The 20,427-nt window shown below is 42.3% G+C and overlaps 1 protein-coding gene across 1 annotated transcript; it reads right to left on the bottom strand.

The window, feature by feature from the left end:
* Position 1: 1 nt before the first annotated feature.
* On the bottom strand, positions 2 to 16,325 carry zbtb37 (zinc finger and BTB domain containing 37). Its single transcript, XM_080886754.1, has 4 exons — positions 15,772 to 16,325; positions 8,966 to 9,904; positions 8,744 to 8,843; positions 2 to 6,599 (listed from the first exon to the last, which is right to left on the bottom strand). Exons 2-4 carry the CDS (start codon positions 9,883 to 9,885, stop codon positions 6,078 to 6,080), a joined length of 1,542 nt encoding a protein of 513 aa, XP_080742880.1. The 5' UTR covers positions 9,886 to 9,904; positions 15,772 to 16,325; the 3' UTR covers positions 2 to 6,077.
* Between the last annotated feature and the right edge of the window lie 4,102 nt (positions 16,326 to 20,427).

Raw genomic sequence — 20,427 nt, 5'->3', positions numbered from 1 at the left:
GAGCAGAGAAAGACTTGGTTGAGCGATTCTCTTATGATCAAGTTTGAAATGCAGTTGTTTCTGAATGCAGCTCTAAGCCAACTTTTCCTGCTGTAGATTTCTCAAGTAGGACCACACTGAACCAGAAGGGAGCAGCTTGTTACCAGCAATAACTTGAAATGATGTATTGCTCAGTGAAAACATGAAGTCTTCCCTGCTTTCCTTCAACTCAGGGCAAAGAGGAGGAAGCAGAAACAGAACGTGAAACACAAAAAAGAAGGCCAATCTGTTTGTTCCTGGATCTACGGTGGTTGGAAACCCCAAGTTAATGTCTTAATGCTGGAACAGGTCAACATGTGCAACTTGAATCTTTTGTTCTTTGTCAGAAATGTCTCTTTGAAGTACTTCTCATGATCACTGCTCTAAAAAAATGTCTATACATTGGATAATTCCTGATAAATGTAAAACACAAAGTGAACCAAAATGAACCGGACTTCTTATGAAACACATGAAGAAACGCTCAGGTCTTAAATCGTCTACATGATGTCGGTAATTGAATCAATAGAGGGGCTGAATCCTGACCTGTGCAGAAAATATTATTGAAGGTGAAAAAGTGTTTCGGGCTACGCTTTCTGGTACTGGACTTTATATATGATAAAACAAGTATATGCATCTGGGATTTTACGAAAATGGTGGCACACCCATTTCTTTTAGTTTTTTTTTTCTTTTGGGTGGGGTTTCTCAGAAATAAAAGGCATTTTTGTTGGTCAATGGCCAGAAACAGCAATACAATGCTGAAACAGTCTATCCTATGTCTAGTTGTTACCCTGAAAAGGCCCACTCTGCAGCAGGAAAGCCCTGTACCTGTGGATTTGTAATTCACGTTTAAACACAAGAAGAAATAGCAGGTAATTGCCAACGTCTTCTTTTTAGCCTTATATCAACAAAACTAAAGAGTTCCACACTTAAAAGTCCTCAACTGCTATAATACCTACTGAGTATGGATTACTGTTGGGTCTACCTCACAATATAAAGCGCCTTGAGGAGACTGTTGTTGCGATTCGGTGCTGTATAAACTGAATTGAAATTGAGACGAACATTATTTTGCTAACATAACATGTTAAGACTACAATAAAATGGATACATTTGACCTGAAAAAATGATGCAGGAAATAACACGAATACACAAATGTACTGTAAAGTCACGTGTTGGCTGCTGCTAGATGCGGGTTCAGGCAAATGACTTGAGCTGCTCTTTGTCATGTCACATACCTCCCAGCACGTTGCACTGTTTAATCTGTATAATCACGGCAGGTTTTAAAAAGTTTTTAATCAGCTCCTGATTTGAATGTGATGGAGCCATGTTGAAATACTAAATACCTTCCAAAAGTAATGTCCATTTAGGGGAATTTGTTCAAAGAATTTGATTATTAATTAGCAGCTAAAATCATTTGATTGTCACTTTATGGAACATGAAATATTCTATAAATGTGCTTTTCCCCGTTATTCTGTTGGGTACAATACACAGCACCTTGGGGTGACTGTTGAATGGAACTTAATTGAATAATGTTTGCTTAATTTTATGCAATATTTCCTGCACGAGTCATTGTATTCAGCCCCTTTTGGTTGCTTCTAAAAGTCGCGATTTCTCTCAAAACACCTGCTCAAAGTCACGTTCCAGCCCAACACAGCAGACAAAACTTAAACATCTGTTAGAGGCAAGATCACCACATACTTAAACACCGACCCAGACTGTGGGAGACATCCACACAGTCTGTGGAAAGAGGTCTTGAGGTCACCATGCTCATTTCTGTTTCATATTTCCCAGTCTTGGTTTTGCCGACCTCTACGGCGACTCATGAGGATGCCTTCCCTGCTGCTTTTTTTTTGTTTACAGGTAAGTTTTATTTCTGCAGCGTGCATACTGCACTGAGGTTTAGCTGTTAGCATACTGCTACGTGGGAAAGGTAAACATCCAATTCTTTGAATAAAAGAAAAGAGTTTGTATACCTGATATCCTGGTTAGCCTGAAGTGTGAGCCTAGCGGCAGTGGCTGCAGTGGCATCTGGGACAAAATCTCCAATCACTCGATTGAGGACAGAGCCGCTGGCTTCACTTGCATAAAAAAATTGACCATCCACTGAGAATCTGTTTCACAGCTCTGTAGAAGAAAACAGTAACAGTCCATCTGTGTGCTACCTGCCTACTCCTAGCTTGTTTACATTAATCATATTTAAAAAACAAAACAAAAACATCTTAGTAGTTTAAATACATTTGTCTTATAATGTGTGTAGATTTGTTATTGTTCTCTTGTTACAAAAACTTTGTGACCTTCTCGTTCTCCCTCATTGATAAGAGGTTTAGTTGTTTTGGCGTTTTGAGGGGCCCACACGGCCACGACATCTTTCCTTTGGTTGCCAGATAGTCCGACCTGCTCCCGCCCGCCAACAGGTCAACTCTGATCACAGGAGGCTTCTGAAGTTCAGCTCCATGGCCTGGCCACTACATCCATCTGGTCTATCAGGGTTTGGCTTGTCAATATCCAATCAACGTTCATCCAGATCAGAACCATCTATTGTCAGTGACGCATTACCTCTACTGCACTCCGTACACAAAAACGAAGCCAAGGTCGGGTAACGTGTGTTCTGTTTATACATTCAAATGTATATATTTTGTGGTCTACCTTTTTAGGTGAAGACTCCATTTCTGAATGTTTAGACATTTATCCTCAACAGTGTCTGAAATGTCACAGTTTCATGTCTGTGACATCAGGAGTGAAGGTGAGGTCATCTGTGGCAGTGCTGTGGTGCTCAACAAGTTACAGAAGGATTTTTGAACTCTCACAAAACTAATATTTTTAATAGGTTAAATAAGGCAAGCATATTAATGTATTATTTTATGATCTTTACTATCCGGTAAAAAACAAACAAACTTCAAGACATGTTGAGGAGGTAATTTAGCCATTTGAATCAGCTGTGTTGGATCAAGGACACATCTAAAACCTGCAGGACACCGGCCCTCGAGGCCTGGAGTTTCCCACCCCTGTTCTAAGGCGAGGTATTCCCAAAGGAGACCCGAAGAGATCATTTCCCTTTTCCTGACACTTTATGGTGAGTTTTTTTTTATTTTTATAATAATGCATGTTTTTAGCTATGTCAGTGGGGTCTGGCCCCCTTATATATAAGGCTTTCTCCCCATTTATATTGTTTTTTAATCTACGAGTCATGTTTGTAGTTTTTTGTTGCACTACAGCTGTTGGAGCTATCTTGTCTCGTCTCTCTGTACACTGTGTTTACAGTAGCGATGGCAATAAATTTTGATTAGACTTCGGTGTGCTGACTATAATTGGAGTCACTTCAGCAGACCTTTCTACTGTGTCGGTGTCTTGAATGCCTGTGCTTCACCTGTTCTTCACTCTTAGTTTCAGTCTGATTTTTTTCCCTCAGGCTTGTTGGTAAGTGCAGTAGATTAAATGCGTCACTAACTGTCACACAAGATACTGATCGGGTCTTCCCAATATCTTGTTCTCCTCAAACAACAAGCTGTCTTCCATCACACCCGTTGTCAGAGCAAGAAAGTGTCCAAGAAAACTGAAGAAAAACAATAAATACATGTTTGTTTATAAAAATATCTGAGAAAAGTGACTGAGATCTCTGTGGGAGTGGAGCAGAGCGCTTCCTGGTGGTGCTGTGCTGCAGCTGTATTGCGTAGTGATGAGAGGTAATTGAGCTGTGTAGCTTATCTGAGGCTGGACCATGTCCAGTTTTCCTGCTGTGAGTTTGTTGGTGGTCAAGTGTGATCTAAAACCTGCTGTAGAAGCTAAGTTCAACTGCCACAGTAAAAACACTATTGTAAGGAAGTTCTATTCAATTCATGCGCCAAATTCATTAACCCAGTGTGACTGGAGTCCCCACAGACCTTTTTCCATCCATTTTGCCTGCATGAAGCGTGAGAATGCCTCTCAATATTTGTTCTACGACACATCCCGTGTACATCCAGAGAAGCGGAAGGCTGATGGAGCCGTCCGCATTCGATTCTCAGGGCCATACTTGTGCATACATACATACAAACTTGTGACTTTATCACAGGGTCACATGAAAGCATGTAATAGTTTTCATGTGACACAAATAAGTCACATGACCTATGTTGCATTCGAAGGCAATGGGATATACTACTGCATCTCCAAAAATTACAGTGAAAAAGTGATTATTTTGGCAATTTCATTCACAATGGTGATTTTCATATATTCTATATTAATTACACACAAAGTCAATATTTTCAAGCATTTTTGGAGTTTGCTTATAGCTCAAGAAAATTAGAAATGGAGTATTTCAAACTGTCCGAGATACTGCACTGAGGTCTTTATCATTTTAGAAAATTTCTATTCAAACCACAGTATCTGTCTCAGTACACAATCACAGTCATGGGGAAGACTGCTGACCTGACGGCTCTCCACATGACGATCATTAATATCCACCACAAGGAGGGTAAGCCACAGATGGTCACTGCTGAAAAGGCCGGCTGAGTGGAGAGTTTTTATATGTCAAAGGATAAACTTCCAGGAAGACGGCTGCATTAACAGAGTTCATGTTTCTATCTAGCGATGCCGGTGCAAATTTCCTTTGCCAACAGGACTGACCTGACTACAGCTCCACCACTACTACCACATGGTTGCCAACAACGCTATTACTCTACTTAATTGTCAAGCCAAATCACATGACCTAAACCCCACAGAGACTCTATGGAGTATTTTCGAGGAAGATGTGAAAACCTGATCCAAAAATCCACACGAAGTTGGCATCAGAGCAGCTTCAATAGGATCTTAGCAGAGCCACACTTTTTCTCCATATTCTATTTTTGTGAGATGCACTAATAGTTAAAAACTTTGTATACAGCAGTTCAAAACCCCAAAATACTCCCCAAAGAAAAATTTAGTTCACAGTGACGAAGGCAAATCTTCTCTCTTTTAAAATGCAGGTATTTGGGTTTTTGACTATTCTCGATCAAAAATAATAACATTAAACATTTGCAGATTTTTATCGGCCAAGTATATATTCATCTACACCTGCAAATTCTTCCATTGGGCACACACGGGTGGCTATGACTTCAGAGGTAGAGCAAGTCACCCTCTAAATGGAAGGTCGGTGGTTCGAGCCATGGCTGCTCTAATCTCCAATCCAAATATCCACGGGCAAGATATTAACCCCAAGTCGCTCAAATGTGTGTGACTGTTAGATAGAAAGCACACAGCAAAGTGTTTGTGTGAATTCGTGGATGAGGCAAGTCGTATAAAACGCTTTGAGTGCTCAGAGTAGAAAAGCGCTACATGAGAACCAGTCCACTTACATCGTCTTTCTACCGTCTCGCAATACATTTTACAATTTTTGATGGATGGTCATATTGTGAAACAGAAGATTGTGCCTGCAGTTTTTTGTGCTGTACAGTGAGGTATGTACGTAGTGTCAAAGTGTGTAGTGTAATAACTTTATCTATCCTGAATCGTGCCAAATGCAGGAAAATGGGGAAAGACCAGTAACTCCAATCACATTGGGATGCACCGTCAGCTAAATAGTTTTAAGTTTCTCATTGAACTTTTTTGTGCAACTATATCTTTTAACGCCATTATGGCACTTATAGAACGCATAAGATTATTATTACTACTACTATTATTATTATCATCATCATCATCCAACGGCTCCAGATTGTCTCAAGGCAAATATGAGGGATTTGAATTGTTTAACTGGCACTGAGTAGTTTGGCAAAGTCTCCACCAGACATACTGTTGTGATGCTGTATTGTGGACCAGTAATACCTGTAAATATAAAAGTAGAAATCTGTAACATAAACTAGACGGAGGCAAACGAGAACCACTGAACTTTGTGGCATATGAGGTTGTTGGAGTGTGTGGAATTTCTTCATTTTAGCTTAATCTGTTCGGTTTAGTAGGTGAAGGTAGATGCGGTTTAAAGCGGATAAATCTCATTTCAGACTCTGAGGGGTCCTTTGACTTCAGCGGGTTTAACATCCTGTTAGCTTTGGTTACAACAGGATCATGCTGCCCCACTCACCCCCCACCCCATGTTCCTTCCTTCACTGGGGTCAGTCTGGTCCTGTTGTAGAAACAGAGGCTTGGGGACCCTCTCCATATTGCCCTCCAGCACTATTACCTCCTCCACCTTCAGATTCCTCCTGACTAGGGGAGGCCTCATCACTGGGACCACCCCTGGATGTAACTGAAGCGGTGGTAGTCTCAGGAGAGGCGCTGTGGGCTTCCTGGGGTGCGCAGCCTGGGTGGTTCTTGCGGAAATGCTGGTTGAGGATGGCCTGGAAGGGGAAGCTCTTCCCACAAACGTGGCAGTGGAAAGGTTTGTTGCCAGTGTGCTTGCGGATATGGTACTCCAGCTGGTCTTTACGGGTGTACTTCTTCCCACAGATGCGGCAGACAAATGGTGTTATACCCATATGTAGGCGCATGTGACGGTCTAGGCTCCCTTTCTGGTTGAAGGATTTGCAGCAGTAGATGCAGGTGAGGCGTGGATTGTAGCGGAACCAGCGATCTCCTACCTGCTCCCTCAAGTAGTCCTCGTAACCGCCCATATCAAACGTTGTATGCTCCTCTCCCTGATGGGTAGAATGAAATGCAAAATTAAACGTTAACATAGTGGACACCATGACAGAATGAATCAAATAAGACTTTAGATCATTTTAGATAAACATGCCCTGAACAAAACTGTCCTCCTGCATCACACTCTGTTGTCGGTCAAATTTGCGTTACCTGAGTATGTTAATGTCCGTAAGAAACTGCCAACAGATTTCTCTTTTAAAAAAAGTGAAAACTTATTATTGTAGTGTCTTTATGTTACAACATAAAGCACCTTGAAACAACTGTTGTTATGATTTGGTGCTATATAAATAAAACTGAATTCAAACTATAATAGATTCCTTGGGACATCAATCATCTCGTCAACATAAAGACCAGATGTTGTTAGCAGTGCGTATGAGTACAATGAGGCCATACACACTACTAACCCACATTATGACGCAAGCCTGTGGTGATATTTTTTATCTTTCATTTTTAGTGAGTCGAGCCCTCAAAGGGTGGATCAGTTTTTCCATTTACACTGACAGTTGTATCTTTTATGATAACGTATATCAGTAAAGACTTTCAACTCAATTTAATTCAATATGTGATTTAAATGTACCCTGATTGTTTTGTATTACTGCACAATAAGGAGATTTTAAAAGTCCTTTAAAAGGTTAGATTCAGCAGGAAAGGTCCAATCAAAAGTTTAAGACCACTTGAAAAATGGCAAAAAAAAAAATAAATCATATTTTGCATGGTTAGATCTCAACAAGGTTCCAAGTAGAGCTTCAACATGCAACAAGAAGAAATGGGAGAGAGACAAAGGGTTTCCAATGTTACTGGAATGGCAAGCAGATCCCACCTGAGATGTTTTCTGCGCGCCACAGTGGAGGGGGCACCATAACTGTCTGGGGTGCTTTTTCCTTAAATGGAACAATAGAGCTTCAGGAGGTGTAGGGGCATCAAACGGCCGCTGGCTATGTCCAGATGTTGCAGAAAGCATCCCTCATGACTGAGGGCTCTCGTCTGTGTGGTAACGACTGAGTTTTTCAACAGGACAATGCTACAGTACACAATACCCACAATGCAAGGGATTTTTTCCAGGAGAATAACATCACTCTGTTGGACCATCCTGCGTGTTCCCCTGATCTAAATCCAACTGAGAACCTTTGGAGATGGATGGCAGGGGAAGTTTACAAAAATGGACAACAGTTCCAGACAGTAGATGCCCTTTGTGCAGCCGTCTTCACCACTTGGAGAAATCTTCCCACTCACCTCATGGAAATGTTTGCATCAAGCATGCCGCAACAGATTTTTGAAGGGATCAACAATAACGGCGGAGCTACTCATTACTGAGTTCATGTTTGGAATGTTGATTTCTGTTTTAGGGGGTTTTCTGGTTTTTTGCAGTCTTAAACTTTTGATCAGCTGTAAAACAGCTCAGTAAAAACTACAATTTGTTAAAATTTGACCAAAACTGACTTTTTGCCATTTTTCAATGATGTACAAAATGATCACACATTACTTTAATTTTTGTTGTTATGGGATTCAGAAAAAAAACAGTGCTTTTCTTTAGGTTGTTGCATATCTACAGGAAGAGTCTAGTGATCCTTTATCATGACTAGGCTGGTAATCACTAAATAGACTCTGTATCTATTTAAGAACCACTTTGTAAGCCAGTAACCACGAGCCACTGGGTTTCCAGTTTCTTTGTAAATCATTACATATTACTATATAAGCTTAGTGAAGTTGTATTTAATAATTAAATAACACATACTAACAGGATGCATATAAATTTAAAAAGAGTATTTATTATTCACTTCATATATCTAAATTTCTTTACTGTGTTTCTCTGTGATTTATGTCCACCCTAGAAGAGTCCACATTGCTCTCACTTTCAGTGTGAACACCGCACTTCCTCATTTGGCCATGAGAGTAACAAAACATTCCCAATAAGGTGTCAAACGTAACATAAGAGAGCAAGAAAAGGTGAAAGAGAGTGACAGGGACAAATGTGACACATCTCCATATTGCTGACTCTTTCCTGGTAACTTCCTCCATGTTTCTTATCCATGGAAAAGAAACATGGTGTTTTAATAATTTCAGTTGTCTGTAAAAGAAGAAGAAAAAAAAAAAGGTTGGTCTCTACTGACTTACTAACTATGACAGTTTGTGTTTGTACCTGTGAGTTTGGCTGTCGCAACTCATCTGCCCTGCTAGGAGACTCGCTCTTTGCTCTCTGACGTTCTGTGAGGACGACCACGCTGCCAGTGGGACTAAACCTGACATCAAAAATCAGTTAATTTAAAAGGAAAGGGGAACAAAACCCACACACAAATCATCATCATCAGGTGTCTGCAGACCAGTCAGTGAACCATGGAGGAATATCTTAGCTATGACTCACCTGTCTGTCTCGCTGAAGCTGGAGGATGGCTGGATACTACGGGCCCCCAGCGTTCCTACTGGTCCAGTCACCAGTGTACTGCGTCCTGATGTGTCAATCATCACCGTGGCCCCCTCTTCCACTGGCCCTCCCTCCTCCTGGTGCTCTTCTGTTCCAATCCATTCCTCCATCCTCTCTGTTTTTATCCTGATCCCATCCATGCTGCTCTCCTCAGCGCTGCCGGTCCGTTCTGGTTCACTGCTGGTCTCCACATACCACTGACCAGCTCGGTTGATGCGTAGTATCGGTTCTTTGCCTGCTCTTCCGCTGGTGGTCCCTGGCCCTTCTAGCCCACTGTGCTCCACCGCTGGAACTGGGCTAAGTGGCTCTTCTGCTGGACTGACTGCTTCACATGGCTCTGCACCTCCCCGTGGGCCAAGCAGCCGCAGACCACTGTGACCCCCTCCTCGCACCACAGCCTCCAATGTCCTACTATTCCTGGAGCCCCGTGCCCCCTCCTCATCCCTGGACTCTTCGTCCAGGTCAGCCAGACTGATCTTAAGGTGGATACCCTCAAGAATTTGGGTGCAGCGGTCAATAATGTGCTGCATCTGCAGGAAGCTGGCAGCTGTCAGGTAGCTGATGATGTCTGCAAGCTGCAAGCAGAGACGGCCCGTGTAGCAAAAGGACAGCAGTTGCTCGAACACTGATGGATTACGGATCACTGTCAGTGACACAGTGCTCATCTGACTCAGAGACATGTGGTCCCGAAAGTATGGCGAGCTGGCTGCTAGTACGACCTTGTGTGCACGAAAGCTTTGGCCCTGAACATTGACCACAATGTCACAGAGACGGCCTTGAACACGCAGCTGGTTCAGGTGAGAAAGAACAGAGTTACTGAAGTCTGGGATGTCCAGCTGTATGCTGCCGGTACGCTCCATGCTGCAGCCTGCAGGGACACTGAAAACACAGCAACACATCAGTGCTGACCCACACCAGGACCTTTTTGCTTAAAACTGGCAAATGATTCCAGATTAATAATATGGGAGCTCCTTGTCATGCCAGTAACGTGGAAACCATCAAGGACACCCCGTTTTATTAATCTGATTCCAGATTAATAAAACAGGATGTTTTTTTCATCAATCTTCAATGAAACAGTGACATTACTGATTGGGGGTGTTGTGACTAATGCTACCTTATCATGGAAAGCAAATCCGCAAAAAGCAAAAACAAGTTACAGCCATATGGAATTTGCAGTGCATAATTCAGTTCAAGTTCTTCCACTGTTATCTTTTTCAATGTCATGTGCCAAAGTAGTGCAAAGAAAGCAAGTAAACTTTGCCCCTACAGAGTCGATTATCTTGTTAATAGTGTTACACCCTTGTCTGCGTATAACTCAACATACTGTAGGTCCTCTAAAAAGAAAGCCTCAAATCAGAAGTACTAAACTCCCTGGTGTAACTCTCAAAGGCACACCTTAAAGTAAATAGCCCATAAGTTGGAGAGAAAATGGCAGAAATTTAGAAGATCAATGATTAGTCTGGAAAAAAAGTTTGCAGTTCTATAAAAAAAAGCCCCCATGTAAAGCTAGAACATCGGACTATTCATCACTGACTGACGAAAAGACGAACAGCCCAAGATTTCTCTTCAGCACTGTAGCCAGGCTGACAAAGGGCCAGAGCTCTGCTGAGCCAAGAATCGCTTTAACCTTAACTTGTAATGACTTTGTGAATTTCTTGACAAATAAAATTTTTACCATTATAAATCAATAATAACCATGTCATAGATGTATTACTATTTACAGCTACTTTCATTGATATTCAATTAGACTTTTTTCCTCTCCAATTAATTTCTCTGAGGTAACTTCAACAATCACTTCCTCCAAAGTGTCGATTACGCCCCATTCTAACAAGACTGCTCAAAGAAGTTCTTCCATTAATGCTTTGGTAATGTCTCTGTGGAAACTCTGGGTTAACTTATCGAATTCATAATCAGCTTTGTGTAACCTGATCACCAACCGATGTTAGGGTAAGTGAATCCAGAAAATGGAAATATACCCTGGATATGTTACACTCACTTTGTAGTAGAGCGCACAGACCCCATCATGCTGCCCAGTGAATACTTCAAAGTAGGGACTTAGCCGACTAATTGCTGATGTCTTCTCACTGGTCGATACAGATTAGTCATTTAATCCAATTGTTAAAATGTTAATTACCCAATGAAGGTAAATTATTGTGTCCTAAATGTTTGCACCCATCTGTCACCAGTTGGCGCATTGTTGTGGAGAAATACCATAAATCTGTTAATCTTGGTCTCATCTTTTGTGAATGATAGTAGATACAAGTGGCGGACAAGGGCTTTCTCCGAAAGGTAGATGGGCTTTCCCTTAGCGATAGAGTGAGGAGTTCAGTCAATCAGGAGAGGTTCATAGTGTCGAGGTGCTGCACGTTTAAGGCATGATTCATTATTGAAGAATATAAATGTTATAAGAGTTTGACATTTTCAATTAAACGGTTCTCAAATCTACCTTAATACGCGAGTATTTCTTAGTTTTAGGCTAATGGGTTAGTCTAATTTTCTTCCACCATTAGTGGACTATTAAATCAGTCGCCAGGAACATCCCTACTTGAAATCCTTCTACTTGCCGAGAACCATCATCTCTCAGAACCTAAACCTCAGCTCCTCCTCCCTCTACCCATCCCTTGTGTTGTTCTTCTTGAATTTGGTCTCCAGCTTCCTCCCGTACGAGCTCTTGCATATCCTTAGCTTCACCCTTAGATCGTGCGGCACTCTCCTCAGCTCTTTTGTTCCTGGACCTTTTCGTCTCTTTGTTCTTTCAGGTTACTACTGATCAAAGGCTTATTGTTCACAAAGCATACAGTGCTGGCTGGTCTGATGGTGTGTTCACAAAATTGGACATATTCTATTCTTTAGCCAGTCAAACTTTTAAAACCCATCTTCCTATGCCTCCACAGCCTCATCCATCCACCTTCTGACAACTCCCATAGACACAGGTTTAATTTACAGTGGGGCAAAAAAGTATTTAGTCAGCCACCGATTGCGCAAGTTCCCCCACTTAAAATGATGACAGAGGTCAGTAATTTGCACCAGAGGTACACTTCAACTGTGAGAGACAGAATGTGAAAAAAAAAATCCATGAATCCACATGGTAGGATTTGTAAAGAATTTATTCGTAAATTATGGTGGAAAATAAGTATTTGGTCACCTCAAACAAGGAAAATCTCTGGCTCTCACAGACCTGTAACGTCTTCTGTAAGAAGCTTTTCTGTCCCCCACTCGTTACCTGTATGAATGGCACCTGTTTGAACTCATCATCTGTATAAAAGACACCTGTCCACAGCCTCAAACAGTCAGACTCCAAACTCCGCCATGGCCAAGACCAAAGAGCTTTCGAAGGACACCAGGAAAAGTATTGTAGACCTGCACCAGACTGGGAAGAGTGAATCTACAATAGGCAAGCAGCTTGGTGTGAAAAAATCAACTGTGGGAGCAATCATCAGAAAATGGAAGACATACAAGACCACTGATAATCTCCCTCGATCTAGGGCTCCACGCAAGATCTCATCCCGTGGGGTCAAAATGATCATGAGAACGGTGAGCAAAGATCCCAGAACCACACGGGGGGACCTGGTGAATGACCTGCAGAGAGCTGGGACCAAAGTAACAAAGGTCACCATCAGTAACACACTACAACGGCAGGGAATCAAATCCCGCAGTGCCAGACGTGTTCCTCTGCTGAAGCCAGTGCATGTCCAGGCCCGTCTGAAGTTTGCCAGAGAGCACATGGATGATACAGCAGAGGATTGGGAGAATGTCATGTGGTCAGATGAAACCAAAGTAGAACTTTTTGGTATAAACTCAACTCGTCGTGTTTGGAGGAAGAAGAATACTGAGTTGCATCCCAAGAACACCATACCTACTGTGAAGCATGGGGGTGGAAACATCATGCTATGGGGCTGTTTTTCTGCCAAGGGGACAGGACGACTGATCCGTGTTAAGGACAGAATGAATGGGGCCATGTATCGTGAGATTTTGAGCCAAAACCTCCTTCCATCAGTGAGAACTTTGAAGATGAAACGAGGCTGGGTCTTCCAACATGACAATGATCCAAAACACACCGCCCGGGCAACAAAGGAGTGGCTCCGTAAGAAGCATTTGAAAGCCCTGGAGTGGCCTAGCCAGTCTCCAGACCTCAACCCCATAGAAAATCTGTGGCGGGAGTTGAAAGTCCGTGTTGCTCGGCGACAGCCCCAAAACATCACTGCTCTCGAGAAGATCTGCATCGAGGAATGGGCCAAAATACCAGCTACTGTGTGTGCAAACCTGGTAAAGACCTATAGTAAACGTTTGACCTCTGTTATTGCCAACAAAGGTTATGTTACAAAGTATTGAGTTGTATTTTTGTTATTGACCAAATACTTATTTTCCACCCTGATTTACGAATAAATTCTTTACAAATCCTACCATGTGGATTCATGGATTTTTCTTTCACATTCTGTCTCTCACAGTTGAAGTGTACCTCTGGTGCAAATTACTGACCTCTGTCATCATTTTAGGTGGGGGAACTTGCACAATCGGTGGCTGACTAAATACTTTTTTGCCCCACTGTAAAAACAGGAACATACTATGGTGTCAGTAGGACTAGATTATAGTCACCAGGCACTGCATCTATTAACGGCATTCTGCTTCGTATTTGCTATTCCCAAAGATTTCTATTTCACGATTCTCTGAGTGCCAAGTCTCTCACTTTTGTCTCTGAGCAGTCTTGTGTTTGTCTTTGCCTAGTATGCCCGTGGCTACCTAATGGTCAGGGAAGGGTTTAATCAGATACAGCCAGAAGTAATGGAAACAGCAGAGTTCCTCCAGCAAGTCTAATCTATGACGATTCCAATTCATCAGATGATTTTCAATCTTCATGAGGATAATGACATGCTGATTGGACAAAACTGATTTTATTCATGAGCAGCAGAATAAGAACCCTCTGGTTTATTTTATGGTGCACTGGAGTGTTGTCTGCTGAATCAGGTCCGGAGTTTAAAGTCAGAGTTCTTAGTGTCATCAAGAGGTCTCTTTTTACCATGGCAACTTCTGCTGAACACAAAACCTGGTTATGAGCAGGTTATGTTCCAACTTTCGATTTAAAATCAGCCGGGCCCTCCACAGTTTTATTCTTTTACTTACAGCATCTTTTCAGCGATTCTCTGTTGGAGAGTAGGGAATAGCCATGCCTTACTAACATCATCAAATGAAGCCCAACTGTGAAGTTACAGCAGCACAAACGGTCACTGGAATCTGAATGCATTCAGTTAGTGATGTGCAAACGTATACATGTTTAGTGGTTTTTACGCTGCTGGAATTACAGCCAACAGGGCTAAGGCTAAAAAAGTCATCATCTACATTTGTAGGCCAATACTTTCCAATTAGTAAGATTAATTTTGCTCTGATCTGGTGATAAACTAAAGTGATTTCCATGTCTCCTGTACAATAGGCGATGGAGGAGCGTCAGACGTGAACACACTAACATTCAATGTTTCAGAGCTCTAATGTGCAGCTGTCAACAAAAACACATGGCAAGTTTTAGTTCACAAAATTAACAGTCCTCCTAAACATTTCTCTCTTATTTGCAGCACCAGTGTTGCAGCTCATTGTTATATATTTTAATATATTTCTTGTAACCTTTATTACCTGTTTGTCTGCTGATGAAACCTATTGGAATAAGCAATGCTCAGCTGCTGAGGAAGAAGAGTCAAAAGATACATTTTCTTTTCCCTGTTTTCTGTGAGCATGCACAGAGCCTGGACCTGAAAGCCCTGGATAACAAAGGATGCTGATAACCATTATCGCTGGCTGGGCTTTTAGGTTTTGTTAGTCGAGCTAATGCAGAGAAAGAAAGAAGGCTTGGCTGTGTTAAACTGCCCCGTGTTATACTGTGTTATACTTACACATATTACACTAATCAACAATTACTATTCACTAAATAACTGCAGTTTTTCTCGGTTTCCTGTCACATTCAGTGATGCTGTGTTTTGTAGGTATGAAGGGCCATAGACAAACATGCTCGTAGGTACAGACACGTGAAAGGCCTACCTCTACCACACAGGGGACCCAGATCCTTGGTGGCTGCTTTGTGTTTTTGTGTAGTGTTGTGTCTGCATGGTTGTTATTGCATGTCTGTGTGGTTTTAAGTTTGGGTTTGAGGTTCATCCTCCGTCTGTAGTTTTGCCTCTCTGGAGTTGTTTTGCAGTCATTCTTCATATTTCTTTTTTTTTGGAAAATGAGTTTTGTTTGTACAGGATGTTCAGTTTGGTGTGACCCCGCTGTTCAGCACTTTCTGTGATCAGGAGCACTTTCAGTAAGAAGTCTATTTACGCCACCTCCTCAATAGAAACTCAAGTACTCTATCTGCTGCCAGGCTTTGCATAAAGCAGCTTCACACACTTTTAATTTGTATGAATCTGTACAGTGTGTTGACACTCATTGCACTGGCTCATTGCGATGTGCAGGGAAAATTTAGACCAGGCGCCAAAATCACACAAAGTGTGCTTCAGTCAGGGTCATGTTGCACCACAGTCCCACCCAAACCTGCCTGTACAAAAGGCTGACAGACACCAAGGACCTCAAGTTACATCAAGACCTGATTAACCGATCAAAATGGAGGAGTCGCGTTGAAATGACAGGTCACAGGGTAGATCACCTGTACTCTGATCAGGTCCAGCCTGCTCACAGGACAACTACCAAACCGATGCGAGTCGCTGTGTCTCGGGGGGGGGGCAGGTGAACCTCCAGGTGTGCAGCCGGATTCTCACCTGAGGGGGAGGGAGCAGTGAAAAATGCTCTGGTCTGCTTTCGGGTTGCCGATACTTCAGTTCTGCAGCTTGCTGAGCATCATTAACGGACGGGAGATGACAGCAGCTCGGCTCGGCTCGGCCTGACAGGCTGCAGCTCCACCCGCGGCTCCTCCAGGCTCCGAGGCTCCAGCGGCGGTAGCGAGCTATTCAAGACCCCGGAACGACAGCTGAGCGCGGGCTCCGGTCCGTCAGCAGGCGCTCTGCTGCCATTCCACTGTACCTGCGAGCTGGTTCAGGATCGGCTCAGTGACGGCGGACAGCCCAGACTTCACAGCCTCCTTTTCACGGCAGAAGGGCCGAGACTGCAGGAAGGAAGGAAAGGGGGAAGAAAAAGCGCGCGGCGCGATGGGAAATGTAGTCCTAGCAGGGCAGAGCGCTGTTTTCAGCACAGCCTAAACACTACGGTTCCCTGCGTGCATTCGCCCAGAGACCATCTCCTGGTATTTGGAGTTTGACTTCAGCAGACCTAAAGTAAAACAACCGGACATCCTCACAGCTGGATTCAGAAAAGCTGTTTCTCCTTTCATAAGATATGAAACTTCATAAACCCCGGCATGTGGCAAAAAGCCTTTTAGGTATTCAAAGTTCTACATTTGTACATTTCAACAACTTTTTCAGACACGGGAAGTCAAATGTACAACTTATAAACACCAGATCATTATAATGAAAATGTATTATGGCAAGGTATGAAGACTCGAAAGTTATTTTTACATTTTTGTTGACACCCGTAGTGAGTCTACAATAATATAATAATAATAAATAATATAATATTCATCCCTGCATGCAGGAATTAAAGGAGAACAAAAAGCACAGATAATGGGCCACAGATTTAAGAAAAGCTAACCTACAGAAATTGGTTTTTTTGAAACGAACCACAGATTTAGCACACCTGATGGCTGATGAAGGTAGTTTTGACGTTTGGCCATTACAAAGTGAAAGCGCGATCTCCTGTGGTTTCAAAATAAGAGTGTGGAGCAGTTAAGGGGGGCACAAGGGGCAGCGGTGCCCTGGTTAAAGCCAAGTATCAATGGTACAAAAATGTCTGATTTCTGAGAGGTAAAAAGGTAATATACTGGTAAAGGACCTGAAGCTAAGAAGGGAAATAACTGCTGAACTGTCAGGCTTTGGCAGTTTCACAGAGCACATAAATTATATGATTAATTCTGGATTTAGAAATTTGGTTTAAAAAAAATAAGACTATTAATTTTGTGCCCATTATTACAGTGATAGGTTAAACTGTAGTATCAGTAAAATATGAGGTTGGTGAGCGATCATAACCAGGTCATTTTATCTTTATTTTTGGCTTAATAATTGAGAAAATGGGCAATGAGAATGACTGAGCATAAGGAATGGGAGGAGCAGGTGTGAACATAGGAGGGCAAAGCAGAGTACTCAGTTAGTGAAACCTGTAAGTGGAACTGGTAGATAAAACAGAACCCACCACTATCTGGAAAAGAGGAAAAGGCAGGATCTAAACAGTCAGTCAGATGTAGCAGACTGGACAGTCTGGCTGTAGAACCAGGCTGAGCACCGGACAAATGTGCTGGAGGACCTGGTCGCTCAGTCTGGCTCATCGCCGACACCCCTCTACTAACCCCTGCCCTGGCAGTGACACTCCATCGGATGGGGGAAGAGGTCGACCCCTAGCCATTCCAATCCAGTTGAAGAATGGGTCCTGAGGTTGCTGCCATTATTATCAGAGGAGGACCTCAGCCTCCCTGCAGCAGCAAGCATGTCATTCAGTTCATTTCAATTAAATTTTATGTATATAGGGCCAAATCACAACAACAGTTGCATCAAGGTGCTTTATATTGTAAGGTAAAGACCCTGCAATAATACAAAGAGAACAGGGAAAACCCCAACAATCATATGACTGCCTATGAGCAAGAGCTTTGGCGACAGTGTGAAGGAAAAAGTCCTTTTTAACAGGAAGAAACCTCGAGCCATGACAGGTTGGAGTGAGGGGAGAAAGACTTATAATAATAACAAATAATTAAATGCACTCACATAGTGAGTGTAAAAGGTGATGGCCCTGATGTAGGGTGAACAATGTTGGACAGGCTGGGCCTCTCCATGGAGGACCATCACTGCCTCTTCAGGGAGGGGCAGATGGGACCAGAAGACTGACCCTTCTTCTATGGCTTGCACCCTGGCCCTGAGGAAGAGAAGGCCGACTGCTGAGCATCCGCATTGCGGGCTGCAGCCGCCAGCATCGATCAACACCTAAACATGAGATTCAATATGTTCTGGACCTGAGAGCAAAGCTGCACACATTGAGCAGATTATATCAGGAGGAAATGTTAGCAGCACCTGTACAATAGAGTCACTAGGCTCAGGCAATTTTCACTGAGAGACATAGTACTTGTATTACTTCCTTCTTCTAGCTCAAAGTTATTCGCCAAGTGGCAAGGACACTTTGTGCGATGATTTTTTGGACAGGGGAGGAGTCACAGAGATATTTCACCTCAACCTGACAAAAGCATGGAGAGAGGCTGAAGGCCAGAGGTGTTCAGGACCCTACAGGTTACCTGAACATAAGAGAAAAATTGTACAGAAGGAATTGGCTGAAATGCTAAAAATATAGTAATATTAATTAAACTAATGTTATAAATATTATAAGAGTCAGACAGTGCGTGGTGTAGCCCAATAGATTTTGTGGTAAAGAAAGATGCGTCTATACGGTTTTGTGTTGACTACTGCAAGGTGAATGAAGTCTCAGAGTTTGACACTTATTACATGCCCCAGGTTGACGAGCTCCTGGACTGGATAGGCTGGTTTTTTCACAGTACTGGATTTAACTCATTAAAACCCGATGGGAGTGCTGGCTTTGTATGTCAAATTATCGTGACTCTTGAACCACTGGCACAATTTTAAAAAATTCCAATTGCTCCTGAAGGCATCAACTCCATCCTTTTTCAGTGATGTTAGGGTCATTACAGTAATCCTAGGCGGGGTGCAACATCCAAATATCTGCAAATAAAACAAGACAACACAGCAAACAGCAAAAACAAAACAAAACAAAAACAACTTAAAACAGACAAATGCCTGATAAAATGTCCATTTTCTCCTTTCATCACACTCACTCTCTCTTCTCTCAAGTGACCTTTGCCTTCGTTGGGCTGCTGCGAGACTTGAATTTACCGTAATGACCCTAATATCACAGAAAAGCGTAGAGCTGGTGCTTTCAGGAACCGCTGGAATCTTTTCAACTGAGCAAATGGTTCAGAAGTTACAGGAGTTACAGATGTTGAAAACAAACGTCACAAAAACCATTCTGGCGCTAGTGATAAGTTGGATAACCAAAGGCTACTGGCAGAAAAAAAGGGAAAAATGGCCTTCTCCACTCTGTCCCACATAGCAAAATTGGTATGGCCCGGATCTGGCCCACACAATGTGCTTACACATGGCCCACTTACCGCAAAGAATGACGGCCTTTTGGTGGCCCAGATCAGGTTTGCCAGAGGTGGGCCAGCGCAAGGTCAGTTGCAGACACACTGGTGGTCCTGTACTGGCCCAGAACAGTTTCAGCTGTGGCTCCAGATGTCAGTCTAATGTGTACCTTAATCAAGCCATGTAATAACAACATGTACCATATTTAGCACAGATTAAAAATGTCTCAACAAAGGTAATGCAGCAAATTTATTTTGAATTGAATAATTTTGATAATTTATAATTAACAATATATCAATTAATACTGCTGCTGGAACTGTTCGGACAGTGAATGGACTGATTCTTATATAACGGCGTTTCTACTCTCAAAGCAACATCAACAGTCGCCCAATCACTTTCTCTAAACTGAGTGCTGAGTACTACGTTCAGACACATTCACACTCCAATGATGCATTGGAGAGCAGTTTGGGTTAGTATCGTGCCCAAGGATACTTGACATGCAGACTGGAAGAGCCAGGAATCAAACCACTAACAAACACAAACATGAGTAAACTCTCACAAATAAGTGTACACTCACTAACCTGTCAAACCTGCATTTGAAACTGTGATGGCCAAACCCATGGCCACACTCTAAAGTTGGTAACTTTTGTATATTCAGTTTTCATTTGAACATAGTAATACATTTTAGTTGCCAATAACTTCATTGATTGGTTTGGATACATTTGTTCTATTTGTAAGCGCGCACATTTAGTTTATTTATGTATTCATACTTCTTCATTTCTTTGCTTTCTGACTAACTTTTGTCTTTTTATTTCTTACCTGCCATCATCCCTGGGAGTTGCTGGACAAAAGATGGTAGCCAGGGTTTGAAACCATTAAATATGAAGGAAGATAATTGGACCACACCACCACTTCCTGCTGAAGGGGGAATGTGTGTTTTCTTTACCTTAAAAACAAAGTATTTGTATTTAATTAAATATTTGAGTTTAGGGTTTAATGGGGTTTTTGAGTTTCTTCTTTAGTGGTTAGTTTATTAACAAACTAGATTGTACTGCATTGTTGTGATTTATGATTGTGTTTTGTTTGTTACCCCTCATGTGTCACAATGGTCTGATCAGCCATTATATATACCCTAGTATGTCATTTCAGTTTTAGGGCAATTATGTATGTTTGGGCAGTCATTTGGTTGGTTAAGGTTGCAGTCTTTGCCTAAGTTCAGCTTTG

This window comes from Rhamphochromis sp. 'chilingali', assembly GCF_963969265.1.
Source record: "Rhamphochromis sp. 'chilingali' genome assembly, chromosome: 7".
NCBI classification, from domain to species: Eukaryota; Metazoa; Chordata; class Actinopteri; order Cichliformes; family Cichlidae; genus Rhamphochromis; species Rhamphochromis sp. 'chilingali'.
This window is presented reverse-complemented; position numbering and strand designations above follow the sequence as displayed.

Bases quoted from the DNA above. Each gene is read 5' to 3' on its own strand.
- zbtb37 (XM_080886754.1), bottom strand. From the start codon at position 9,885: ATGGAGCGTACCGGCAGCATACAGCTGGACATCCCAGACTTCAGTAAC. The intron at 8,844-8,965 runs GTGAGTCATAGC...TTTTGATGTCAG, and splicing joins AGCTTCAGCGAGACAGACAG to GTTTAGTCCCACTGGCAGCG. The intron at 6,600-8,743 runs GTACAAACACAA...TCTACCCATCAG, and splicing joins TGCGACAGCCAAACTCACAG to GGAGAGGAGCATACAACGTT.